Source organism: Tachysurus fulvidraco, chromosome 17 (genome assembly GCF_022655615.1).
Source record: "Tachysurus fulvidraco isolate hzauxx_2018 chromosome 17, HZAU_PFXX_2.0, whole genome shotgun sequence".
Taxonomy (NCBI): domain Eukaryota; kingdom Metazoa; phylum Chordata; class Actinopteri; order Siluriformes; family Bagridae; genus Tachysurus; species Tachysurus fulvidraco.
Genome location: NC_062534.1, coordinates 20,612,715 through 20,640,127, shown reverse-complemented (window position 1 = coordinate 20,640,127; position 27,413 = coordinate 20,612,715). Strand labels below are relative to the sequence as shown.

At 37.7% G+C, this 27,413-nt stretch overlaps 3 protein-coding genes across 6 annotated transcripts in view; 2 read left to right on the top strand and 1 right to left on the bottom strand.

Moving 5' to 3' along the window:
- The window catches only part of mapk8ip1a (mitogen-activated protein kinase 8 interacting protein 1a), a 23,951-nt gene extending 7,419 nt beyond the window's left edge, over positions 1 to 16,532 (top strand). The window contains exons 4-12 of the mRNA XM_027135212.2: positions 5,765 to 5,846; positions 6,236 to 7,186; positions 8,339 to 8,414; positions 8,778 to 8,947; positions 9,066 to 9,169; positions 10,565 to 10,678; positions 11,512 to 11,582; positions 11,879 to 11,977; positions 15,489 to 16,532. Of these exons, the coding sequence (XP_026991013.1) occupies positions 5,765 to 5,846; positions 6,236 to 7,186; positions 8,339 to 8,414; positions 8,778 to 8,947; positions 9,066 to 9,169; positions 10,565 to 10,678; positions 11,512 to 11,582; positions 11,879 to 11,977; positions 15,489 to 15,561 (1,740 nt within the window). The 3' untranslated portion in view covers positions 15,562 to 16,532. The remainder of the gene's footprint in view (positions 1 to 5,764; positions 5,847 to 6,235; positions 7,187 to 8,338; positions 8,415 to 8,777; positions 8,948 to 9,065; positions 9,170 to 10,564; positions 10,679 to 11,511; positions 11,583 to 11,878; positions 11,978 to 15,488) is intronic.
- Positions 16,533 to 19,927: 3,395 nt separating this feature from the next.
- On the bottom strand, positions 19,928 to 25,942 carry cstpp1 (centriolar satellite-associated tubulin polyglutamylase complex regulator 1). 4 transcript variants are annotated; one of them, XM_027135338.2, is made up of 9 exons: positions 25,875 to 25,942; positions 25,586 to 25,688; positions 24,247 to 24,377; positions 23,815 to 23,899; positions 23,625 to 23,710; positions 21,733 to 21,919; positions 21,118 to 21,227; positions 20,971 to 21,034; positions 19,928 to 20,725 (listed from the first exon to the last, which is right to left on the bottom strand). In XM_027135338.2, the coding sequence occupies exons 1-9, from the start codon at positions 25,888 to 25,890 to the stop codon at positions 20,560 to 20,562; spliced, it is 948 nt and encodes a 315-aa protein (XP_026991139.1). In that variant the 5' UTR covers positions 25,891 to 25,942; the 3' UTR covers positions 19,928 to 20,559. The 4 variants fall into 4 exon arrangements, with proteins under 4 accessions (XP_026991139.1, XP_026991137.1, XP_026991138.1 ...); XM_027135336.2 differs by having other exon boundaries at positions 25,824 to 25,932; XM_027135337.2 differs by having other exon boundaries at positions 25,586 to 25,685; positions 25,824 to 25,911.
- A 1,283-nt stretch (positions 25,943 to 27,225) lies between these two features.
- The window catches only part of ckap5 (cytoskeleton associated protein 5), a 32,684-nt gene continuing 32,496 nt past the window's right edge, over positions 27,226 to 27,413 (top strand). The window contains exon 1 of the mRNA XM_047802184.1: positions 27,226 to 27,329. The gene's annotated coding sequence lies outside the window, so the exon portion shown is untranslated. The remainder of the gene's footprint in view (positions 27,330 to 27,413) is intronic.

Sequence of the window (27,413 nt, the reverse complement as noted above, 5' to 3'; positions counted from 1 at the left end):
TGTTACATACTAAAAAAATCAATCACTAATGTAAGTAATCCTTTGTGATCGCTTTCCGGAACGTTTTTTTTTAAAACATCTACTATAGGTGTTCATTAGGGTTGAAATCTGCTGAATGTGAAGGTCATAGCATATGATTTACATCAATTAGTGAACCTCGGTGCTCTGTGGGTGTGGGCGGAGTCATGCTGGAAGAGACCACTCCCACTTCCAGCTGGATAGAAATGTTTCATCATAGTGTAAAGAACTGTTAGGGGACAAGCGAAGCCAAATTAGAGTTAGCTATTTTTCTTATTTTTTTATTTGTCACTACTCTGTATTTGGTTCCACTGGCATTTATGCACAAACCTGTGTAGATGTCAGATGTAGGAACGTTTAAGAACGAACTCTGAGCCCTATATCCAAATGATCTCAGTCCTGCAGTCTGTTGGACACACCTAATTATTTCTTCTTCAAACATTCTTCAATAAATTCCTTGTGATTGCACCTTCAGGCAGACGTATTCAAAAGCACAAGTGAGAAATAAACACAATGCACACTGGAAACCAGTATATGACAAGAGGGGTAGAATCTGCACTGGTTTTAGTGTGGTTTTTAAACTGGGGATTAATCATAATGTGTTATTGGAAGCAGTTGATTCCCACACACCAGCCTATTGGTATTGTCACTTAGATTTGCTGATTGGTTGAGGACAATTTACTGTAATCTATATATATATATATATAAAAAAAAACATGAGCAGAAGTACATCATGTAGCTGAACGCTAGAACAATATGTAGTCGGCCATCTTGGATGACCAGAATCGGGGTTTGATTTTTATTTTTGTACAATTTGATAACATTACATGCAAGACAAAAGACTGGATTATTTGAATTCTTGCTTATTTACTAGTTGTTTAATTAGATATGATATTTTATAGTGTAACAATATTATTTGAAGCAAATATTTGAAGAAATGATTTTTTTTTTGCCAAACAATTGCTTCCTGATTAGAGTGCGCTGAGCTCCTTATGTTAACATATACTGTACAGGATATGATGTAATTAGACTGAATTAGGGCAAAATGGAAGCTGTTAGTAGCTAAGGAGATATAGCTTTAGGAATAGCCGCTAAACCGGCTAGTAATTAGTCTCAGAGGAGGAAAAGTGAGCAATTGTTGAACCTTTTCTTTAATCTGCTTCCCCAAATCTGTCATACTCCAAGTGCAAGTGATGTATGAAGCGCTGGCTGTGTCTGACCTGGATTTTACTGCTTTCTGTATTTCTACATTATTATTGCATGCTTAGAATCCGATATGGGTTCATGTCTGTTTCTCACTTTGTTTTCCCCTTCAGTCATAATCTTATGCTGCACCAGAAATAAACAAAATGGCTGTCATGCCTTTGAAGAAGAGATGCTATCATTTCCTGGGGTTGTCCTGTTTTCCTGGGGTTATTCTGTTTTCCTGGGGTTATTCTGTTTTCCTGGGGTTGTCCTGTTTTCCTGGGGTCATTCTGTTTTCCTGGGGTTATTCTGTTTTCCTGGGGTTGTTCTGTTTTCCTGGGGTTTGTCCTGTTTTCCTCGGGTTACTCTGTTTTCCTGGGGTTATTCTGTTTTCCTGGGGTTGTCCTGTTTTCCTGGGGTCATTCTGTTTTCCTGGGTTTTTTTTATTTTTCCTGGGGTTGTCCTGTTTTCCTAAGGTTTTTTTTATTTTTCCTGGGGTCATTCTGTTTTCCTGGGGTTGTCCTGTTTTCCTGGGGTCATTCCGTTTTCCTGGGGTTGTCCTGTTTTCCTGGGGTTACTCTGTTTTCCTGGGGTTATTCTGTTTTCCTGGGGTTGTCCTGTTTTCCTGGGGTTGTCCTGTTTTCCTGGGGTTACTCTGTTTTCCTGGGGTTGTCCTGTTTTCCTGGGGTTATTCTGTTTTCCTGGGATTACTCTGTTTTCCTGGGGTTATTCTGTTTTCCTGGGGTTGTCCTGTTTTCCTGGGGTTACTCTGTTTTCCTGGGGTTATTCTGTTTTCCTGGGGTTATTCTGTTTTCCTGGGGTTGTCCTGTTTTCCTGGGGTTTGTCCTGTTTTCCTCGGGTTATTCTGTTTTCCTGGGGTTATTCTGTTTTCCTGGGGTTGTCCTGTTTTCCTGGGGTCATTCTGTTTTCCTGGGTTTTTTTATTTTTCCTGGGGTTGTCCTGTTTTCCTAAGGTTTTTTTTATTTTTCCTGGGGTTGTCCTGTTTTCCTGGGGTTGTCCTGTTTTCCTGGGGTCATTCTGTTTTCCTGGGGTTGTCCTGTTTTCCTGGGGTCATTCCGTTTTCCTGGGGTTGTCCTGTTTTCCTGGGGTTACTCTGTTTTCCTGGGGTTATTCTGTTTTCCTGGGGTTGTCCTGTTTTCCTGGGGTTATTCTGTTTTCCTGGGGTTGTCCTGTTTTCCTGGGGTTACTCTGTTTTCCTGGGGTTGTCCTGTTTTCCTGGGGTTATTCTGTTTTCCTGGGGTTACTCTGTTTTCCTGGGGTTATTCTGTTTTCCTTGGGTTGTCCTGTTTTCCTGGGGTTGTCCTGTTTTCCTGGGGTTATTCTGTTTTCCTGGGGTTGTCCTGTTTTCCTGGGGTTGTCCTGTTTTCCTGGGGTTACTCTGTTTTCCTGGGGTTATTCTGTTTTCCTGGGGTTGTCCTGTTTTCCTGGGGTTGTCCTGTTTTCCTGGGGTTATTCTGTTTTCCTGGGGTTGTCCTGTTTTCCTGCGGTTGTCCTGTTTTCCTGGGGTTATTCTGTTTTCCTGGGGTTATTCTGTTTTCCTGGGGTTGCCCATCTTTTCAGGGGTTGTCCTGATTTTGGGAGATTGTGTGTGTGTCTGCCATCCATTACCATGGGAAAAACCTAAGAAGTTTCAAATGAGATCAATGTTTGTTAGTAATGCATTAAAAATGCATTGAGAATCTAGAAATCTAGACCCCTGAGCACACCCTGAGGAGGAGGAAAATGAAGAAGGGGTGAAAAGCTTCATTACATATTCTTTATATTATTAGACTTCTGTCTTCTAACCAAAGTTCAACATGAGAGTGAATCAGTGATGGTTTGAGGCTGTGTAGTGGCTGGGTTATTGAACTTCCTTTCTAAACACAATTTGATTTGATCCCTGTGGGAAAGTTTAGGTGTAAGCAAGAAATCCACATGCAGAAAATATAAACAATAAATCCACATGCACAAAAGTAATAATATAAAGAAGCTGAAAATGTTCTTTATATAGAAATCAACTGAAATCCTTCAGCAACCTTCAACAGGAAGAGAAACTCTGTCTAGAGTAGGCTTCACCAAATAACAATAAGGGTGCTAATACTTTTAAAAGCAGTATTTCTATACCTTAAGACATCATCTCGGTGCTTTTATATTTAAGCATAGAATCAGTCCATGTTTATAATTTAGGAAAATGAATTAATCCGATATATTTTCTAGGGTTCTGTTCATTTCAACAACAAGTGCTGACTTCCTCTGCAGTAGGTTTGTAAACCTAATACACTGTTTTTCAAATGTAGTTAACAGCATTGAACTTTCCCCAAATTGACATGTAGCTCTTCTAAAAAAAAAAATTAAAAAAATAAATAAATAAATAAATAATGATAACTATGATAAGGAAGTGCAAAAGAAAACCCTGAGCATTTAAAGCATTTAATTGTAAAAAGCCAGACCAAATGTCTTTTATGTCCTTGTTAGCACACTAGCTAGAGTTTTGTACACCCTGTGTAGGCCATTGTGATGATATAAGACCCAGTTGACTGAAGCATAAAAGCAGCAGTTTCTTAGAAGTGCTGCAGAGCATCAAGTCTTTTAAACATTTATTTTTGCAATATTTGAGCACCGCCTGAGTATGAGTCATATCCAGGTCAGCAGCGTGATGATGCCTGGAGGAATCACTGCCTGATTCTGCACTCTGACTGTTAATCTTTAATCCGTGCTTGTCATGGGACAGAAAAATAACCATTTCAAAGCCCTTGGATATGATGAGCATTGATGCGATTTGTCTGGAATTTTGGAGTCCTGCTCTCATCCTAAGCTGAGCCTCGATACACAAGCAGTTTCATATTCAGAGCCAAGATAAGTCGGACCGTGTAGCTTGCTTTAGCATGCTTTTGGCATCTCACTTTGTTTGTCTGAATCTCCAGTGCCATCATAAGAGCTGTGCATCGAATTAAAAAAAAGAAGTCTTAAAAATATTGACATAATTAGAAACATCTTGTATTCCTTATGAAAAGATAAAATAATTCAAAGATAATATTATTAAACCTAATTCGAGAGATTTGTACCAATTTCATGCTTTTCATTTTCTTGTTGATGAGCTTATTTCTATCATTTTATTTATTAATTAATATAAATGTTAAATATAAAAGAAATGCTTCTTGTTTTTTGTTGTTGTTTTTTTTTTACAACTGTCCTGTTTCTGTAAACTGAGATCTGTGCATGTAATATTGTGCTCTCACACACCAGCGGTGTCCAATCTTATCCACAAAGGGCCGGTGTGGGTGCAGGTTTTCATTCCGGATAGGATCGACACCGCTGTCGTAGACCATCTGCCTGACGTGTTGATGTGCTCTGCTTTGTGAGATGTTTTTCTTCTCACCACGGTTGTACAGAGCAGTTATCTTACTTCTTCTACTGGATGTTTTTTGGGTTGTTTTTTTTTTTGCGCCAATCTGTGTAAACTCTAGTACCCCAGGAGATCAGCTCTGTCTGGAATACGACAACATTACAGTCAAAGTCACTGAGATCATTTTTTACTCTATTCTAATGTTGTGAACATTAACTTAAACTCTTGATCTCTATCTGCATTGTTTCGCTGTTTCATGATTCATGTTTCTAATAAAGTAGCCAGTGAGTCTACATGCACTCCTTTATCCTGTCTTTTGTGCTTTTTATAGCAGTTTGAAGCTGCATATAGATGGATCTTTGGTAGTGAAGCCTGCCAGTATATTACAAAGACCCCTGCTGTCCACTTCCTTGCCTTAGGCTGAGGTGGAGTATTGAAATTCTGCAAATTATATAGCAGATGGCTTAAAACAAGAGCACAAGACTCAGAGATCTGACATTTCTTTGTTGTAATTTTTTTCTTCTTCTCTGAGACAAAATCATCTCTTAAAAAAGAAGAACTGAGACACATCACGAATCTGTGTCCTTCTCCATATCACCATCATGCCATATGCTCATACACACACAAACACACACACACACACACACACACACACACACACACACACACACACACACACACACACACACACACACACACACACTCTTCTGTGCCCCTGTTTCCATGGAAATGGAGGGTGGGATGCCCATTGCATTGTGGTAGTGAGTCAGCAAGAACTAAGAGGGCAGTAAAGCACCGATAATTCCTCTTCCCTGAAGCTCAGTCATGCTCACGTCACAGCGGGATATTTCTGTGTGAGATACTGAAAGCGCTGTAGTTACTAAAACATATAAAATCTATAACAAAAAAGTGGACTCTGTCAATATCAATGCTTAGTGATTCATATTTGATATTTCTTAGCATGTTTTTTTTTTTTGAATGAATTATTATTTGAAAACTCTAAAGTAAATGGTGTGTAAACTAATAATGTCTCAATGAAAGTATCAACTGAGTATTTTTTAACTACTACTGTGCATTCAATGTAAATTGACAGAAAGGAACAAAGGAAATAAAATGTTCATTAAAATGTCGACATTTTCGGAAGAGCAGGGTTTGAAATCTCTACGATTTCTTTTCTCTACATCTCAGCATTTCGTTTCCTCTCTTTTCCCTCAGGACACAATTAATAATAACTCTTTTGGTAAAAAAGACAGAAGGAAAGAGAAGAAGTCCCATCCAGCTTCACCTCACATAAAGGGTAAGATAAAGTCTTAGCCCTTCTTCATGAATGTCTGATTGTTATGTTATAGCATGCTAGATGCTAGATAATCATATTTTGTGTATTGTACTAAAAACTCAACAGGATGGGTCATATGATATGTGTTTTTCTTCTTTTGGAATGAATATTAATTTAACAGGATCATAATAGGCCACAGGTTCACATGAGGCCTTGTGGCAAAAAAAAAACAAGACATTCTGAGTGGCACCAAAAACAAGTTTCGTAATTTTAGTTTCTGATCTTAACTGAAAGTTGAAATAAGGACGCAAACCATTCCTGCATGTATGCGTAATTGTGTGGGGCTTTTTTCCTGCATAATCCTCTTCCTGTTAGCACTATTACCTAATATAATCTGCTGTGTGTAATAGGGGCCCAGCTAGCCACATGTGAACATGTCACCCCCGTCGATGGGGACAAGGTCCAAGCCAGCAGCCGGTTGGTTTGTGAGCCAGCTGCATCTATGAAAAACAAAGCTCCTGTGTCTAACTGCAAGAAACAGGATAAACCTTCTGACAGTGTGGGCAACAACATCTGTACGGTCCCGGTGTCCAATCACGCAGCCATGAAGGACACGACCAGGGATGGGAATTTGACCGGGGCCGTCAACAAGGAGAAAGCCCACTATAACTCCGTTAATGGATGCCAGGAACATGTTCAGTACCCTGGAGAAAACGGGTATACACACCCCAACTCGGATAAAAACAAGGACAAGAGTAAGGAGACGAGGCAGGACATCCAGTTGTCACCAGTGGGTGCTGAGCAGGAGAGACCTTTCCTTTCCCAGAGCAGTGACAGCAATCGCATGTCCATCAGCTCCGATACTGAACTCCCTCCACTGCATTTCCATTCCCTAGCCGAACGTACCAACCCATCCATCAGCGAAGAGGATGAAGTGTACGCTCCAACACCTCCGTGCAGGACCGATAGCCTCAGTGAGGCAGCAGACTCTGTTTCCAGTGCAAAAACAGGCGACACGGCAGCTGTGAACGCAGCAGATAGCACGGACGCCTCGGGACTGACGTACGACTCGGTGAAATACACCCTGGTGGTGGACGAGCACTCGAAGTTGGAGCTGGTTAGTCTAAAGCAGTGTTACCAAGGCTACGACAGCGACAGCGACAACACCGTTTACGAGTCAGCTGTCGACGATGACGATGAGGATCATGATGCAGACGACGACGAGGAAGAGTCAGGTGCAGGAGGATTGAACAGGGACACTTCCGGTCTGTCCACAGACTCTGCCACTGACACCACGTCAGACGTGCCTCGCTCACGCAAATTCCTCAACGTCTTCATAAACAGACGTCCGCGCTTTCCTGGTGGGTGGATCACCTTTCTTTAACAAATACGTAGTGCACTCATTTTTCTTAAAAATAAAGACTAACATTGGTCCAAAAATGCAGACTTGTGGCACTCCTTTTGATAATGATCTAAACTTTAGGCTTTTAGGATTTTACAAAAGTTGGCCGTATTCTCAAGGAAAACGGACATCTGTTTTCCAGGGAATATTTTTTACTACTTTCAGGTCTTTTGTGTAGTCAGACTTTGAGAAAACTTTAATTATACCACGATGCTGTTTAATTCTTAAATCTGATTGGTTAGAATTTTGCAACACAGCAGTTCTCACGGCAGTTCCATCTATACGGCCAATCACAGGTTTATATGAATTCGCTCGTTCTAATACGTTATCGTTTATGTAGCGGCAACTTACAAAGAGAGCGTTTGGAAGATGCTCCAAAAACAAAAAAATGTGTAGTTGTTAATGTGATACGTTTTCTGTCAGTAATCTATTTTACATTTTTGTAAATAGTCTACATTGTTAGTGCTTTGTATTCAGGCTTGGATCAAGTCTCTCAACAACGAGAATATTTGCTATAATTTAAATGATAAAAGGAAGTAGCTTATTTTGTGCTTTAGGTTACACAACAATTCTAAATAATCTGTAAAGGCATTTTAAAAGTATGTGGTATAGTTCTTGTTGTGATATAAGAGGATTAAAAGGCTGCAGGAGTTTAATGCTGGACAGTAATAAGTTATGGCGTGCTAATAGTAACCTTGCTTTACGGTATGTCGTATCACACCGCTGTATAATTTATCGTAGCTTTATAACATTACGACAGTGTCGGTTTCACTCCTTACATTCCTTTGACAGGGCGTTCTAAAGTTTAAAGCGGTGTGTCCGATCTGGTGTGAAGGTTTTTATTCCAGCAAAGCATAAGCTATATGTGAGAACCAAGGTTTCCTGAATAAACAGGTGGAATCAGGTGTGGCTCCTGTAAGATGGGTATGATAACCTGCTCTTACCGGCGCCTTGAGGATAAAAGCGGATAAGACATAGCTGGCATAATATGATGCCTTGTGGCATTTCCATAATAATCTGATTATAAAGCTAGGATTTCCAAGAATTACAACTTTTTCCTGTAACTTTACTGTTTTTTGGTGAACGTCACTTGTTGTTTGTTGATCCATAGGTGTGGAATCCTTTGGCCTTTTCTCCTGCATTATCGATGGTGAGGAGAGAGAGCAGAGCCACAGGGCAGTGTTCAGGCATGTTCCTCTCTCACCTTTATTACTCTCCAGGAAAACTTTACTTCTTCTCGTATATCATTCCGATTAAGCACAATCCCCAGACTAGGACTGATTACGAAGTAGAAGCACATCTCAAATTTAACTGTAATTTCTTTTTAAACATTGTGATTTGAAACAAGCAAGTTTGTCTTCTTTCTTAATTTAAACGGATGAATTGCAGTAGGATTTAAAGTCTGTAACTTAGGAGCTGTCCAAATACAAGGTTGTACTGTAGATCTGTATAGATCAGTGTTAGACAAAACCAGGGATCAAAAATACTCTCACTTGTGTGTGACACGCACAAAGCAATGTTCTTAAGAAGGCATTTGTTGGGGTTACCAGGTTCATCCCGAGGCACGAGGATGAGCTGGAGTTGGAGGCGGACGACCCGTTGTTGATGGAAATGCAAGCAGAGGATCTGTGGTGTGAAGCCTACAACATGCGCACCGGCTCCAGAGGCATTTTTCCGACTTTCTACGCAGTCAAAATCACCAAGGACAACCAGCCTAAAGGTACCACATGTCCTATAAAAAGTGTCGAGAGAATATCACGTATAATACAATTTAGTGTTATTTCTTCTCAGGTTACCTCTCTGTGGTTATATTTTTTTTTTTTTACTTTTTTTTCCAGAGGTTAAAAGTGACTGGCTAGACACCTTCTGGGTGAAATTCCTGGGCTCTGTTCAAGTGCCATATCACAAAGGGAATGATGTGCTTTGTGCAGCTATGCAGAAGGTACGATACAAGCGTGGTTTACACCGACACAGAGCCTCAGATCAATCTCAATTATTACTCTTTACCTTCATCCTAACAGATTATTAGTGCTGGTATATGACATGTATAAACCAACATTAAAGCAATGTTTATTATGTAAGGAATAAAACAGCTCATCTCATATTTTCCACTAACAGCACCTCCTCTTTTTTGCCAATGGATTTTTTTAATGAATTATAGAACAAAACCACACCTTTTAGGGAGCACGGTGGCTTAGTGGTTAGCACATTCGCCTCACACCTCTAGGGTTCCGGGTTCGATTCCCGCCTCCGCCTTGTGTGTGTGGAGTTTGCATGTTCTCCCCGTGCCTCTGGGGTTTCCTCCGGGTACTCCGGTTTCCTCCCCCGGTCCAAAGACATGTATGGAAGGTTGATTGGCATCTCTGGAAAAAATTTTCTGTAGTGTGTGAGTGAATGAGAGTGTGTGTGTGCCCTTCGTCCAGGGTGTATATATATATATATAGCTATAAACTATAGCTATATATATATATATGAATTCTTTCTCTCTGATATTAAAGACTATTTCCGTAAATATTAAATAATATTTTATTCCTCACTGAAAACCTCACCTTATCAACCTCACCTTTTTTTCATCAGTTAATCAGTTAATTTTTAGTTTTAACTAAATAAATAAATCTAGCATAAATCTAAATCATAATCTAAATAAAATTATCTCGCATGCTCACACTTCAGAGACCTGGTTAATGGATTAAATGTCCTGAACAAATGTAATGTGAAGCAAGCAGTCAAATTTTTTTTTGCACTAACAAACAATAAAAAGAAGATGGACCGTTAGCTAAAGGGATGTGCAACAATTATTGGCACCCCAATCATTTCTTCTTTTATCATGCATAATGATGTTGAGGAATACAGCGCAAGCAAAAAAGAGACTAATTCCTCTGTACAGACTCTATCTAGATCCTTCCGGTTCCTAGAATGTATCTGTTTCCTGTCCAGAAAAGGAAGCTAAGAACACTTCACTCTCCAAACAAGTATTGAGAAACAAATGTAATCAGTTTGCACAACATTATTGTTTATACCATCACCTTAATTTTTAACATTAACAAACCTCTCATTTATTTCAATGACCAAATTATTTAGTTATCCTGATAAGACATTAAAAACTATTAAGTCTTAGATCAGAGTATGTGATTGAGACACAGCCCTGATTACCCTGTTCTCGAGTTAAGCCTCTTACTGAATAGCACAATAGCAGTCAGAAAATGGCATTGAGGCACATTTGCACGTCCCGGCTGAGCAATGACTAATGGGATTTGGGATGTTTTTCAATGTAATCATTCCTTTAAGTGTGAGATAGTTTGAGAAAAATCCGTGACGATGTTCTGGCGGATTTCAGATTGCCACGAACCGAAGAACAATGCAGTTCAACCCTCCATCCATGTGCATCGTGGAGATCAACATAAGAGGAGTGAAGATCATCGTTCAGGACGAGTGTGAGGTTTCCGGAAGGGTGCGTGCGAAAATCAGCATACTCAGCCTCCTTTAAGTGACTGAATATTGCACGATATGGATGTCTATAAATAGTTATATTGAAAAAAAAAATAAAGGTTGTGTTTCATTTTGAAACACATAATGGCAGATCGTTTACATTACCCTTGCTTTTGTCCTGAGTTTCTGCTTAATCACAAACGATTTATGGTTCGTTTTTCCCCTGTTCATAACACTTTTCAGCTTATTACTCCATAGCCATTAAATACAGAAAAGACCATATAAACATTAGGTGATTAGGTCCAAACATTAGGTCCAACACCTTAACCACATAGGCTACCACATGAGAACACTTATCTATCCAAAGAAGTACTGAAAAACAACTTTTTCTAGCAAACAGTTGGCAAATGGCAGCTTTTTAAGTATAAAACTATTCTACAATTTGTATTTTTTATATAGATTTTTTATATATATATTTTTCCCCTAAAATGATTCTTATTGTTTTATTTTTTCTTTCACTTTAATATGTAGGTTGTAATTATACAATATAGGTGGAAAAGGTTCTGACATGATTTATCTTGGTTTCATTTCTCAGACTTTTTCTATCCACTATTCATTTGTACTGAAAGGAAGCTCTCTTATTTTTAGAGCTGCTTTGGATCACATTTGACTCAAAACTTTCTATTCCTCAGCAAAAAAAAAAAAAGGAAAGCAAATACAATTCAACAACTGAGCTAATATTAAAGAAGTGAAAATTCAGTCAATGAGGTTTTCTGGATTGAGATAAGCTAATTATTATTCCCAATGATCTTTATTGCTGATCTTCATTCCTGCTTTCTCTTTTCCTTTTTACAGGGTGACAAGTACTGTCACTTCTTTCAGCTGAAGAACATCTCTTTCTGTGGATGCCATCCAAAGAACAAAAAGTGAGTGACGTGAACTAATCGAAAGCTAGAATGATAGGGTCTGTTCATTTTTTTTTATCATCTTCAGTATTCTAAAGTATTTTTTTTACAATTTAAAAAATTACCAAACAATAAATTGGCCAAAATACATTTTAATATACATATAGAATGTTTTGTAACCACAGGAATGATAGGAGGCTTGATGAATTTCAACATATGGAACGGATGTACTGTACAGTATGTAATGAAAAGAAGGCATGAAGGATGAATATGCTGATTCTGTGCATGCCTAGACATATGTTCCATGTGTTTGTCAGGTATTTTGGACTAATCACCAAACACCCAGCACACCAGAGGTTCGCCTGCCATGTGTTCTTCTCAGAGGAGCATGCTGCATATCTAGCTGAATCTGTCAGGTAAGTGTCCTCATGTACTTGTTTCCAGATGCAAGGATCTTTGTAGAGTACAGTAGAGTGGAGTGGAGTGGAGTAGAAAAGAGTAGAGTAGAGTGGAGTGGAGTAGAATGGAGTAGAGTGGAGTAGAATAGAGTGGAGTAGAGTGGAGTGGAGTGGAGTGGAGTAGAGTGGAGTGGAGTAGAATGGAGTGGAGTGGAGTAGAATGGAGTAAAGTAGAGTGGAGTAGAGTGGAGTGGAGTAGAGTAGAGTGGAGTGGAGTGGAGTGGAGTGGAGTGGAGTGGAGTGGAGTAGAGTAGAGTAGAGTAGAGTAGAGTAGAGTAGAGTAGAGTAGAGTAGAGTAGAGTAGAGTAGAGTAGAGTGGAGTGGAGTGGAGTGGAGTGGAGTGGAGTGGAGTGGAGTGTATTTTAGAGTGGAGTGGAGTGGAGTAGAATAGAATAGAGTAGAGTGGAGTGGGGTGGAGTGTATTTTAGAGTGGAGTGGAGTGTATTTTCGAGTGGAGTGGAGTAGAATAGAATAGAGTGGAGTGGGGTGGAGTGTATTTTAGAGTGGAGTGGAGTGGAGTGTATTTTCGAGTGGAGTGGAGTGGAGTGGAGTGGAGTGGAGTGGAGTGGAGTGGAGTGGAGTAGAGTAGAGTAGAGTAGAGTGGAGTGGAGTGGAGTGGAGTGGAGTAGAGTGGAGTGGAGTGGAGTGTATTTTCGAGTGGAGTGGAATAGAATAGAATAGAGTGGAGTGGAGTGGGGTGGAGTGTATTTTAGAGTGGAGTGGAGTGTATTTTCGAGTGGAGTGGAGTGGAGTAGAATAGAGTAGAGTGGAATGGAGTGGAGTGTATTTTCGAGTGGAGTGGAGTGGAGTGGAGTGGAGTAGAATAGAGTAGAGTGGAATGGAGTGGAGTGTATTTTAGAGTGGAGTGGAGTAGAATAGAGTAGAGTAGAGTGGAATGGAGTGGAGTGGAGTGTATTTTCGAGTGGAGTGGAGTGGAGTAGAATAGAGTAGAGTAGAGTGGAATGGAGTGGAGTGGAGTAGAATAGAGCAGAGTAGAATAGAGTAGAATAGAGTAGAATAGAGTAGAGTAGAGTGGAGTGGAGTGTACTTTAGAGAGGAGTGAAGAAGAGAAGAGTAGAATGGAGAACAGTCGAGTAGAGTTGAGAGGAGTAGAGAGGAGTAAAGTACAGTAAAGTAAAATGGAGTAGAGAGGAGTAGAGAGGAGTAGAGTACAGTAGAGTGGAGTAGAGTACAGTAGAGTAGAGTGGAGTGGAGTGGCGTGAAGAAGAGAAGAGTAGAATGGAGAACAGTCGAGTAGAGTTGAGAGGCATAGAGTGGAGTAGAGAGGAGAGGAGTACAGTAGAGTGGAGTAGAGAAGAGAGGTGTAGAGTGGAGTAAAGTACAGTAGAGTGGAGTAGAAAGGTGTAGAGTGGAGTAAAGTGGAGTGGAGTGGAGTGGAGTGGAGTGGAGTGGAGTGGAGTGGAGTGGAGTGGAGTACAGTAGAGTAGAGTGGAGTGGAGTGGAGTGGAGTGGAGTGAAGAAGAGAAGAGTAGAATGGAGAACAGTCGAGTAGAGTTGAGAGGCGTAGATTAGGGAGGAGTAGAGAAGACTGGAATAGAGTAAAGTAGAGAGAAGAGATGAGTAGAGTATAGTAAAGTGGAGTGGAGTAGAGAGGAGTAGAGAAGATTAGAGTGAAGAGGAGTGGAGTAGTTAAATATAAATTTAGAATAAATAGAAATGTAAAAGTTTAAATTATGACACCTCATGAATTTTTAACATGGTTAAACATACAGGCATTTTATCTTTATTTCAACAAAATTGGAAGATTTAAGTAACATATCTACATAAATAAAACCAAAGAAAATTCTTTTTTTAAATGATCAGTAAAATGCATTTAAAAAAATCTAATTTCTTGTGTGGAAAAAGTAAGGACACCCCCACATATCTTTGTACTTAAAAAGGATAAAATCTCCTACAGGTGAATCACATCAGGTGTAAAGGATTAGAACATTGTTACAGAGCATTCTGAAGGAGGCTTGTCTTATTTAAACCTCAGATATTTAGATTGCTTTGCTCTTAATTGTTGAAGTGAGAGGTATCAGAGAGCCAAGGAGCTCTCTGAGGCTTTCAGGAAGAAGATTGTTGATGATGTGTCTGTTAAGGGATCAAAAATGATCTCAAAAGAATTTGTAATCAGCCATTCTACTGTCCTAAAATACTTTACAAGTGGAGAAGATTTAAAACAACAGCCAACACGGCCATGTCAGGACGTCCAAAAAATTCACCCCAGGAGCTGATCGCAAGATGATTAAAGACGTCTCCAAAAAACCATGAAATCTCATCACAGGACCTACAGAGGGCTCTTGCTACAGTTGATGTCAAAATGCAAGAGACTACACAACTTTGCTGTCTAAGAAAAACATGAAGGCAAGACTGAAGTTTGTGAAAGAACACAGAGACAAAAGCCAAGACTTCTGGAATAATGTGCTCTGGACAGATGAGACAGAGTCTAAAACTGAATTATTCGGAGACCAAAACAGAGGGCATGTTTGACGTAAACCAAATACAGCATTTCAGATAAAGAACCTCATTCCAACTGTGAAAGATGGAGGTGGAAGTGTTATGGATTGGAGATGCTTTGCTGCAGCAGGACCTTGTCAGCTCATCATCAGAGAATCCACTATGAATTCTACATTGTATCAGAAGGTGTTTGAGGAACATGTGAGTACACCTGTCAACAGATTTAAGCTGAAGCGGAACTGGAACTTGAAAAATGACAATGACCCAAAACATACCAGTAAATCCACCAAAAACTGGCTGAACAGTAAAAAAACAGAGAATTCTGGAATGGACAAGCCAAAGCTCAGATCTAAATCCTACTGAGATCATGTGTGATGATTTGAAACAGACTGTGCATGTAAGAAACCCACCAAACATCACACAGCTGAAAGAGTTCTGCATTGAAGAGTGGGGCAAACTTTCTTCCAGTCGATGTCAGAAACTGGTGGATGGCTACAAGAAACGTCTCAATAGCTATTAGTGCACAGGGTGTCCTACATTTTTCCTCAGATGAAATACTAATTTCTGTTGATTTCTTTTGTTTAATAAGTGAAAACAAAGTTTTTTTGTTGTTTACATACAAATACATCACTTTCATCTACAGGTACAAATTAAAATAAGATCAGAGATTGACATGTTGACGTTTCTTAATAAATAACTGAATATTTAATACAGCGTCCTAATTGGATTAAATATGATGAACACATGAGTATGATGAAGCGATGAAGTCTTGGCCAATTTTTGGCGCAATTTTTTTTGTTCACTCTGTCGATGAACACATTTTGGACAACATCAGATGTGTAGCAGGTTTCGCTAAATAAAAAGCGACAATTAAAATCCATAAGGCCATCATTAGCTTGTGTTGTTTATGCATAGCAAAACCTGCCACTGAACTCTGTTTCTTGCGTAACGAAATGCTAATGTAGTTTCATTTTCTAATCTGAATCTGATTCCTGTTTCATTATTCCAGCAAAGCGTTTCAGCAGTACTACAAAGAACACATGGAGTACTCCTGTCCCACAGAGGACATCTTCCTCGAATGACCTTTGCTGTGTCATGTACATTTGGACTACTGTATATCCTATTATCCAAGGTGTTGCATGATGAGTCACAGAAATCTCCTTAACATGTCATGCTGCGATGTTTATGTCTATTTTAGACTAAGCATACGATTAAAATAAAAGACACGTGTGTTTTTAGCTAATGCATACTTTGAATAGCAAGAAAAAAACCTTCACTGATTATTCCAACATGGTCTAAAAAAGATTTATAAAATTAGATTCTAATTCAATGAAATCATAGAAGAAGTCCTAAAAAACGAATCAAATGGGTTTCTGTACATTATTAAAATTTCTTCACTGTAATGCTTTGGTTCACGTGCACTTTGCTTAGAAAAATGGGACACATGCTAGCATGCTAGCAAATGTTAACAAGCTAGGTCGCAGTGTCACAGTGTCAGTCTGCCGACATCCACTGGGTTTCCGTTGTTTAGCACCATGTTGTTGGATGTTGTATTCAGTGTGCGTCGATATTCAAAGTCATCAAACTGTATCATTGCCTAAAAAGCATCCAGGCCATGAAATCTTTGAATTTACGTAGCCTCGACAACCTTTTCTTTTTATTTAGTTTGTATACAGGTCGAATGATGTATGCATCGTATACAGTGCAGTCCATAAGAAATTGGTTACAGATCACTAAAACACACCAACTCTCTGAAGCATGGTGGTGGTAGTGCCATGGCAGGTCTTGTGTTGTTAAAGTGTAATTACTCAGTGGACAGCATTCGCATGCTAGCTTGAGAATTTGATTTCATTGGACTGTCCGAATTGTGTACTTTTTTTACTAATTATTTACAATAATTACATTTATTTTCCGCATCCTAAAACCCATTTACGTGCTTGTAAAAAAGGACTAAACTCAGCATGCCATAAACAAATCAACAGATATTGCCAAAAAATAGCTGTGTATTTTTAAACAACAATTTTAAACAACCTGTCAATCAAACGAGTCCGGTAGTTCAGATTTCTAGCTTTTTAGCTTTAATTTCATTTTCTTTCATTTCAGAGATATGAACATGTCAAAAAGTTTAAAAAAAAAAACAAAACACTAGAATTTTGCTAAAGACCAACAGACTTTTAATTCTGGGGTTTTTGATCCCATCTTTACAAGGTGTGCTAATCGTTTTGGAAATGCTACAAATAACAGTAAGAAAATATTTCTACCAGTCTGCATTTTATCCCGTCAATTATGAGTTTCCTATAAGTTACCTAGTAATGATGCCATAGTCGATGCTTTCTATCTTAAAACAAACTATTCAAGATGCTAAAATATGGTTTGGCTAACTGCAAGCTACAATAGTCAGCAATCTATAGTGTCATTGATATGCACAGTAACTTATGGGCTGCACTGTATGATAAAAGCATACTATAATTCAACCACTCGAATATATTAATTAAACAGATTAATCATATTTAAACAGAGGGTGATGTACAGTGTTAAATGTTTAAAAATCCCTCTTACTATTATGAAATTTGGTGACTATCATATTTATGAAAGAAATATACTGAGCTTCAGAGCAAATGGTTTATTGTAATTGTACATGTTACACAGGTTTGGACTCATCATGTAAACAGGTGAGCATGGTGGAGAATGAATTAAGAGCGAATCCACACAAATCTACGCTCGGTTTCATTTTTTTAAGCATTTTTGGAATGAACACACCCTTACCAGCATGTACTTTAATCTGAACTGAAGCTTAGCCACAAGAGTATGCAATATTTAACCATTTGAGTGAGTGAGTGAGTGAGTGAGTGAGTGAGTGAGTGAGTGAGTGAGTGAGTGAGTGGGTGAGTGGGTGAGTGAGTGGGTGAGTGAGTGGGTGAGTGAGTGAGTGTGTGTATGAGTGAGTGAGTGAGTGAGTGGGTGAGTGGGTGAGTGAGTGAGTGAGTGGGTGAGTGAGTGAGTGGGTGAGTGAGTGGGTGAGTGAGTGAGTGAGGGGGTGAGTGAGTGGGTGAGTGAGAGAGTGGGTGAGTGGGTGAGTGAGTGAGTGAGTGAGTGGGTGGGTGAGTGAGTGGGTGAGTGAGTGAGTGAGTGAGTGGGTGAGTGGGTGAGTGAGTGGGTGAGTGAGTGGGTGAGTGGGTGAGTGAGTGGGTGAGTGAGTGAGTGAGTGGGTGAGTGAGTGGGTGAGTGAGTGAGTGGGTGAGTGAGTTAGTGAGTGAGTAAGTGAGTGGGTGAGTGAGTGAATGAAAGAGAGAGAGAGTGAGATGAGTGAGTGAATGAGAGAGAGCGAGAGATAGATAGAGTGAGAGAGAGCGAGTTAGTGAGTGAGTAAATGAGTGAGCGAGTAATTGAGAGTAAATGAGTGAGCGAGTGAGTGAATGAGAGAGACAGAGAGAGAAAGAGAGTGAGTGTGATTGACAGAGAGAGAGAGTGAGTGAGTGAGAGAGACAGAGAGAGAGAGAAGAGAGAGTGAGTGAGTGAGTGTGAGAGAGACAGACAGAGAGAGAGAGAGAGAGAGAGAGAGAGAGAGAGAGAGAATGAGTGAGTGTTTGAGACAGAGAGAGAGAGTGTGTGTGAGTGTTTGAGACAGAGAGAGAGTGTGTGTGTGAGTGTTTGAGACAGAGAGAGAGAGTGAGTGAGTGTTTGAGACAGAGAGAGAGAGTGAGTGAGTGTTTGAGACAGAGAGAGAGAGAGAGAGAGAGAGAGAGAGAGAGAGAGAGAGAGAGAGAGAGAGAGGGTGTAGAGTAGTGAGTGGTTTAAAGAGTGTGTATCTAGTTGACAACTTTCAGACATCTATTGTTCAAACTAAACTAAACTGTTGTAAGGAACTGGGTTCTGGGTTCTGGGACTTCAGCACATTAACTTACCAAATTAACCCAGTTTAGACAAATTCTGAATCAAAGTGGGCATAAATTAATAGTGCTCATGATTTCTAGATGTTTCTTATGAACAGTGATGATGTTTGGACCGTATGTGTCTTCAGATCAATCCTGCGAAACCACAAGTTGTGCCTATTCATTTTGTTTGTTGTGTTGATTGTACATGGTGTTTTTATTTTTATTTTCAGATGATCTTGTCTGTATTATGGAACTGGTTAAAAATTAAACTTGGTTTGTAAAGATGTTGCACTGGAGTCTGATTTCGTTCACTGGTTTAAAAGAATATTTTATAAATCAAATATATTCATTCATTCATTTCATCATTTTCTACCGCTTATCAAAACTTCTCGGGTCACGGGGAGCCTGTGCCTATCTCAGGCGTCATCGGGCATCGAGGCAGGATACACCCTGGACGGAGTGCCAACCCATCGCAGGGCACACACACACACACACACACACACACACTCTCTCTCTCTCATTCACTCATGCAATCACACACTATGGACAATTTTCCAGAGATAATCAAATATATTACTTTGTTTATTATGAGTTAGTAATTTCAGTCATTAGTAATTACATTTATTACATTCTTCATTAGTTATAATTAGTTATTCATTAGTTATCACATGCTTCATTAGTTATAATTAGGTATCCATATAAATGAAATAAAATTAAAGTTAAATAAATAATATATAGTTGTAGCCATCTTGACACCGTAATCACTTTCAGTATAGGTTTGATATCAGGCTCTGAAAAAGCGTGTGGCTTAAAATGTAAGAAGTGATTGGGATTATAATATTTTTCAAGTATAAATATTTAAATATTGGCATCAGGTCCAGAATTATTGAACTTTTGAAATGAATTCATTTAATTTTGAAAGGCTTTTAATTATTAATGTTTTTGATCCCATCTTTATGAAGGGAGCCAACTGTTTTGGAGACGACCGAAGAAATAGTTATACAGAGATTAAGTGAGGCTTAATTACAAAATAAACTATGTACCTTCGGATGGCTTTATATCTCATCAAAACTGTGGTTTTGGCCAAACTACTATTTTTTAAGGAAGGCCTTTAATGCTCAACTATGCAGCTTTTTATTTTACTTCTACAATTTTTTCAAATGAGAGCATCAGCCCAGTAAATAACTGTAAATGTACGGTGCTGGGGAAAAAACCCACTGATGATTCCTAAAGACAGCTTTTCACAGCTTATGTGGATCAAATTAGAATATTTAAATTCAAATATTAAGAAAAACAAAATTAGAACTCGGGGGTCGGGGGGGGGGGGGGGGGGAGGCACGGTGGCTTAGTGCTTAGCACGTTTGCCTCACACCTCCAGGGTTGGGGGTTCGATTCCCACCTCCACCTTGTGTGCGTGGAGGTTGCATGTTCTCCCCGTGCCTCGGGGGTTTCCTCCGGGTACTCCGGTTTCCTCCCCCGGTCCAAAGACATGCATGGTAGGTTGATTGGCATCTCTGGAAAATTGTCCGTAGTGTGTGTATGTGTGTGAGTGAATGAGAGTGTGTGTGTGTGTGCCCTGCGATGGGTTGGCACTTCGTCCAGGGTGTATCCTGCCTTGATGCCCAAAGACGCCCGAGACCCGAGAAGTTCGGATAAGCGGTAGAAAATGAGTGAAAGAAAATACAACTCAAGGACACATTTTGTATTTCTAGCTGTATACAGAAAATGTACAATAATTATGTTAAAACAGAGCACACAACACTGTTATGCACTGTTATGCACTGTTATGCACTCGCCACATGATTCCATACAGAATGTAGTGTTGATTCCGGTTGTGATTTCATATCTGCTTCATTTTCAGAGACGTTTCTGATGAATGATTTGGCAAAGTCGGATGCGGTGCTAACAATCAGAGGTTTTGGTATTTAGATCATTCAAATCAATTCAGTTCAATTTATTTGTATATCGCTTTTAACAAATTTCCCGTTGTCTCAAAGCAGCTTTACGGAAGTATGGAAACAGAAGAGCGAGAGAAAAATTAATAAGTATATATTAATAATAACAAGAAGAAAAAATAAGAATAAAAATAAATAAGTGAATATACACAATTAAAGTTTTAAATTAATTTAAAAAAGATTAACTTAATTTAAAATACTATATATCTATCCCTATCCCTACATAAAGCGAAGGCAATTCGAAGGCGTCTTAATTCTCAGAGGAGTCGGTTTCCTCGGTGGAGCCGTCGCTCTCCATCTCGATCCTCTTGCGCTGCTGTAGGGATTTACGCGGCGATGGTTTCCTGCACGGATCCTTCAGCCCTTGTGCACTGCCGCTGCTGTTCGATGTCGGACTGATAGCCACCTGAGCTACACTACGACACAACACAATAGCCATGCCGTCAAGGATCAGTGAAGGATACAATGAACTTTAATTTTATAGAATTCTCTTCTATTTGTGAGTCCAAACCTCCAACGAGTCTCTAACAGCTGGTCTGTGTGTTCGGATTGGATGCATGCTTGCTTTAAATTACATCGACGTGTTAAAGTTAACGTGTTAGACACGGCCATGCTGGAGACACCGTTTCTGACTAAATTATAAAAGGATAACAGAACTCACAGCCTCTCTAACTCCTGATCCATCTCAGGGTCGATGAGCAGGTCTGATCTGTTCGGAAGAGCACCTGGAAAAATAGGAAGATATGTCAACTTTTTGTCTCCTCAATACTACTCACTGCTATACTACATCTTGGTTTTGAAACCTCACCGATTTCCTGATCGATTCCCTCATGTTTGGACAAAGCCATCAGGAAGCTATAGTAAGAGACTCGCGTGCTGCTCTCCAGAACCTCCTTAATGGCAGAGAGAGGGGGATGTCTAGGAAAAGACAGGATCAAGATACACTACAGAGATTATATTTTGTATATTTAATATTTAAGATCAGGGCCCATATTCATATAGAGATTCTTATAGTAAAGAGTTTGTCCTAGAGAAGAAATTCTATGAAAATATTATTAGAATTGTTGGCGGTTCTTCTTGTAATTAAAAGAAGATCATAGTAAAGAAAAAAGTTCTTAACCATAAAGCATCTTAACTATTAAAAGAGCTCAAAAGGTCAAAAAGTCTTAGGTGTAGTGAGGAGGATTAAGTGGTTCTTTATCAGAGGAGAAAATGACTGAAAGGTGAAGAGGGAGGAAAAAATTAATTGTATACAATATTTAATAATGATAGTGAGTTAATAAGATGATACAGATTAGATTGCGTAGGGATTATTTGTCTGGGGCATGGGGTAAAAACTTATGAGAAGCGTTTATTTTAATGCATGATTCTGTGATCAAATACAAAGAGCGAAAACGAAACCTTTAACAGCGGAGTGTCTTACTTGTGCTTAAAGCGTTCACACAGTCCCTCGATACACTCGAGCAGGACGGAGGAGTCCACGCCCTCCTGCGTGTCCGTCTCCTCGCTGGATATCGTTTCGGCTGACGTCGAGGTCGGGACGATGACGGTGTTCGGGTTCTTTCCCTCAAGCAAGTCCTCATAAATCACCAACACACTCTCTAGGAACTCTGGCAGAGAAACAAGAAGGGATTTACTGAATCAAAAATAGAAAAAAGAAATATAAATTTTAAAAAAACATAACCAAAAATTTAAGAATATTAAGATCTTAAATGCAACATTTCCAAGAGAAATTGACACAATGACATCATTTTTATTAATGCAATTGTTTTATTTTATTTTTTTTTACATACAAAAGATTAAAAATATTCTAAATGTTTAATGATAAAGATGCAGCAAGACAACAAAACATCAAATATCTAAAAATCTATATAAACGACTATGAAGCAGAAAAAAAAGACCCAGGATTTAAAAAAAAGCAATAATATTTATCTAATGAGCTGGAGTTCCTGATGTTCTCTGGGAAACTAATCGCCGATGTAGCAGGACTCCATCGTCTGAGCAAAGTGCACCATGTGGACTTAACGATTGTAATATGTCTAAAATCCATCATTAGTGCCATTAGTACTGAATGAGCTGTAATGCTATGTAGCTATAAGGAAATATACTAAAATCTGTCTTACGATTCAAGCTTCAGTGGGCAATCGCACCTAAGAGCTGCTGCTATGATCATTAACATTATTGTGCTCATCCCAGGACTCTGAACATTCAACGCAGTACTGCTGGGCTTTAGTTTTCTACACCTGTATTGTCTAATACAGCGGTTCTTAACCTGGGGCCGCAGAACAGTTTGCGGATTGAAATGAGATAACATGGAAGATAACATGGGTTTAACAAGTTGTAAATTTGTGTTGGCTCAAACAGTTACGGCTCTGAGTTAGTGATCAAAAGGTTAGGGATCAAGCCTCTGCACCACCAAGCTGCCACTGTGGGGCCCTTGAGCAAGGCCCCTTAACACTCTCTACTCCATGGGTGAAGCATCATATCAGACGTTGTGCTTTGACCCAAAATTCCTAACAAGCTGAAATATGCAAAGAAAATCAATCCACTGTGCTGAAACATACATTCATTCATTCATTCATTCATTTTCTACCGCTGTGTCTCAGGCGTCATCGGGCATCAAGGCCGGATACACCCTGGACGGAGTGCCAACCCATCGCAGGGCACACACACAATTTCATTCACTCACACACTACGGACAATTTTCCAGAGATGCCAATCAACCTACCATGCATGTCTTTGGACCGGGGGAGGAAACCGGAGTACCCGGAGGAAACCCCCGAGGCACGGGGAGAACATGCAAACTCCACACACACAAGGCGGAGGCGGGAATCGAACCCCCAACCCTTTATGTCATCGTAGCTGGACTGCTGATTAGATATGCAGTAATTTCATTTTATTTCTCTTGTACAATTACCAAACACCTCACATCCTCTATCCAAATTCAACCATCACACTTAGTCAGTAGTCTGAATCATTGAAGTTGTTTTATATTCAATCAATCTTTATCTATCCAGCATCTAAAGTAAAGGCCCGGGTCAACAAACACTGTCGTTCTTAAAAGTGGGCCTTGCTGTATGATATCTAATCTGTAGTTGCCCAGAAGACGTTTCCTTTGGAGTCTAGTTCCACAGATACCTCTGGCTTGCTCCTTTCTCATTATGGATCTAAATCTACATCCAGATTTCTCTAAAGCCGCTTCATGCTCTTATGTTTCTTTCTTTTTTGGTTTCTATTGCCTACATTAGACTTGGAGCTTCGGTCTGTTAGTTCTTGGCTTGGTCATTTGAGATAAGTGGGAAATGAGGTACTCACCTTCATAGTAAAACTGGATTTGGAAAGCGTAGATAAAATCAGAGAGAGACATGGGGCAGTCCATAGCGTCCTCCATCAGGACAATCCTATAATACAGACATCATTGTTTACTAAGCTGAAAATGAAAACGCAGGAATTTCGCTTGAACCCTGTGGAAAATTGGACAGCGTAAATAAAAGAGGTTTATTACTTGGCCGTGTTCTGCACCGTTTCAGCAGGAAAGTCTGGGCATAAGAGCTGGAGAAGTGACGTGTACTCCGTCATCGTCAGCAAATCTGTAAAGAGGATAACGTGAATACTTCACAAGTGTACAAGAAACAAATCACACACACACACACACACACACACACACACACACACACAGGTCATTGGAAGGTCCTTATGAAAATAGTGAGACGTTTCTTATTAATTAATTATTATTATATCCCGACAGATAAGATATCAATTTTGCCTTAACCTCAATCACAAAAATGAGGAAACATATCGGCTCCTTTATTTTTATAAATAAAAGCTGCATTTTTTTAAAGACACTCAGTGGGGACCAGCCACAAAATGTCCCTACAATGACAATGCAGTCAGATATTCAAGATATAAACACACACACACACACACACACACCTACCTCTGTTTTTTCCAATCTGTCTGAAGCATTTCCAGAAGATGTGAATGAAGGAGGTTCGGTTGTGTGCTGTACCTTTAGTGTAGCTGAATTCTCTGAAGAGAACATGGTTCCCGTTCTTCACGCTGGTGAAGCTGAGTAACATTTAATACAAAAAATAACACAAAGTAAATGTACATTTTGAATAAATACACAAATAAATATATCACTTATACACACTTGCTTGCTTTCTTTCACCAATTTTTTCTCTCTCGATATTTTCCAATTTTTTTTTATATTTTATATTCCAACAGTTTTTTTTGTATTATTATTATTATTATACCAACAAATAGAATAGAATTTAAATAGAAATTTAAATACAAATAGAATAGCAATAGAAGAAAGAGGTATTATAAAAAAAAAATATGATCAACTGGACAGGAGCTGTGACCTCTGATACAGCATTTCTTACTATAGATATAAATTTGTTAATTATAATTAATATTCATATGTGTATTTCATATATATATATATATATATATTTGCTTTATTATATATATATATATATATATATATATTTGCTTTATTATATATATATATTCCTATAAGTCACAAAAATATATCCATACCTTATCAAGTGTGTATATGTATAATTGCTAATATATTATTTGTATATATTCATTATAAATATGTTAAATAATAATAGATATTATAATACAATAATAAAGTGTATACTTGTATATATATATATATATACATGTCTATATAATTATATACTGTAGATTTGTGTATTTATCAACTACTTGATAATGTATTGATTTATTTTTGTAAATTATAGGTATGTGTATAGGTATAGGTATATGTATAATAAAGCAAATACACATTTATATATACATATATGAAAATGTATATTTGCTTTATTTTATATATATATATATATATATATATATATATATATATATATATATATATATATATATATATACACACACACACACACACACACACACATATATATATATATAATAAAACAAATATAGATTTTCATTATAAACAAAATAATAATAATAATAATAATAATAATAATAATAATAATAATAATAGATAGTATAACACCATAATAAAGTGTATATAATTATAATTGCTAATATATTTCTGCAGGTTTGTGCATTTATCAATTACTTTATAATGTATGGATTAATTTTTAGTAAATTATATGAAGCAACTCATAATTGTTAATTAATTGATTAGTTTGTTTGTCGCATTAAACAGAAAACTCTCGTGTCCAGAGACATGAGAAATCTGTGCAGACGTGAAAATCTGTGTTCATTTCATATCGTCTGATATTTCAGGTTAAACTCACTATTCTGCAAAATATCTCACGATCCCGAACTGGATGAATTCCTCTCTGTGCTCCAGCAGCTGAGTCACAGCATCATTCAGATAGAAAAGAGTGCTGGTGTCTGCTGCAATGCACAAATACAATTAAACATATATATAGACTTATCAGTGCAGTGTGAGAGATCATAAGTAAAGCATTAGATCAGCAATAAATGAATGAATAAATAAATAAGACAACATGTGCAATGACAATAACATACTTAAGTACTCCTCTGCTGGGACCTTAAAACGATCTGTGTTCATTTTCATACCTCTATAGTGACCCATAGGACCACGTGGGGTGGTCACTTGCGGTGGTCACGTGATGATCTGTTCCGGAAGTGAAATAAAAGTCATGTCAGTACCATCATATCAACCGTCAATAACATTATACCAATATGTTTTACAAATCAGGTATTAAAAAAATTTAAATGTGTATATATCAGATAATATCAGATTCTTGTACATCTTGTAAAATAAATACAGAATCCGCTGTGCACCTTTTTTTATTGTCTGTACACTAGGTTTTTGGATTGATGTAGAACATTATTTTTAATCATTTTTGGGGACAAAAATCAATATACAGAAAAAAGATGTTTTTTTTTAATGAGGAATGTAAAATGGCGAAATTTTAAATCTGTTTATTTTAGTTGGAAAGTTTCATATCCATAACTGTAAGTGGTCTGAAAAGAAACCAAACATTTTCCATTTTAAAATGGAAATTAAAATTATTTTAAAACTTTAAAAGGACTCACAAGCCGAAAAGCCGTCAAAACTTTAGATTTTTACATGGCTGTTAATTCCTTTTCTCTGTGTTAATTGTTTTGCTCGATATCCATTATGTGTAAGTTTTTATTTATTTTTTATTTATTTTCCTTTTTTTCATGTATGTTACTATTCTAAAATTTGAATAATATGACATTGCATTTTGTTAAGACAACATGTCATCATTGTTATCATTTGTTATTGAAACAATAAAATAAAAAAATTTAAAAATATAAAAATTAAAAATATCAGGCAGCATTTAAAAAAATAGACAATTTGAATTTAATATTTATTTTGTATTCAAATTATCTTCAAAAATAAGCAGAAAACAAGATATTATTTATTAAGATTTATTTTATGTCCCATTCTGTAGAGAACCAAACCTGTGTTTAAAAAAAAGTTGAAAATTTATATATATATATATATATATATATATATATATATATATATATATATATATATATATATATATATGTATGTATATATATATATATATATATATATATATATATATATATATGTGTATATATAAATATATATATATATATATCTATATATATACACATATATATATATACACATATATATATATATATATATATATGTATATATGATTATATATTTTATTTTATATTTTTTTATAATTTAATGTTACAATTCATCCAAATTACAAACATCTCAAAATGCAGCTTGTAATTACTTTCATTATTTTACTGGTTATGTAAAGGATCTGCAGACTATAGCTTAATTTTTCTAAAACATTTTTAAATACGCTAAAACTTTATATGTAATATAGTTTTACGGTATGTTGGTTGTTAAAGAAAGAAAATGCCTACAAACAATTCATTCAATTTCTAGACGGATGTGACGTCACCGCGTTGTTACTCCATAGCAACAGAGAGACGCGGCACCACCTGGATACCGCAGCAGCAGGAGTTTTTTTGCAACAGCTTCATCTAGTGGTAACAGTCGAAGCAATATCTTGCTTATATGATGTTATTTGATATAAATGCGTGTGTGAAATATATATTTAATACATTTTTTAT

Excerpts from the sequence above, each read along its gene's own strand:
- cstpp1 (XM_027135336.2), bottom strand. The coding sequence starts at position 25,890 with ATGGGTCACTATAGAGGTATGAAAATGAACACAGATCGTTTTAAGGTC. Across the intron at positions 23,900-24,246 it reads ACAGATTGGAAAAAACAGAG|ATTTGCTGACGATGACGGAG; the intron begins GTAGGTGTGTGT and ends TCCTCTTTACAG. Across the intron at positions 21,228-21,732 it reads TGTGAACGCTTTAAGCACAA|ACATCCCCCTCTCTCTGCCA; the intron begins GTAAGACACTCC and ends GTCTTTTCCTAG.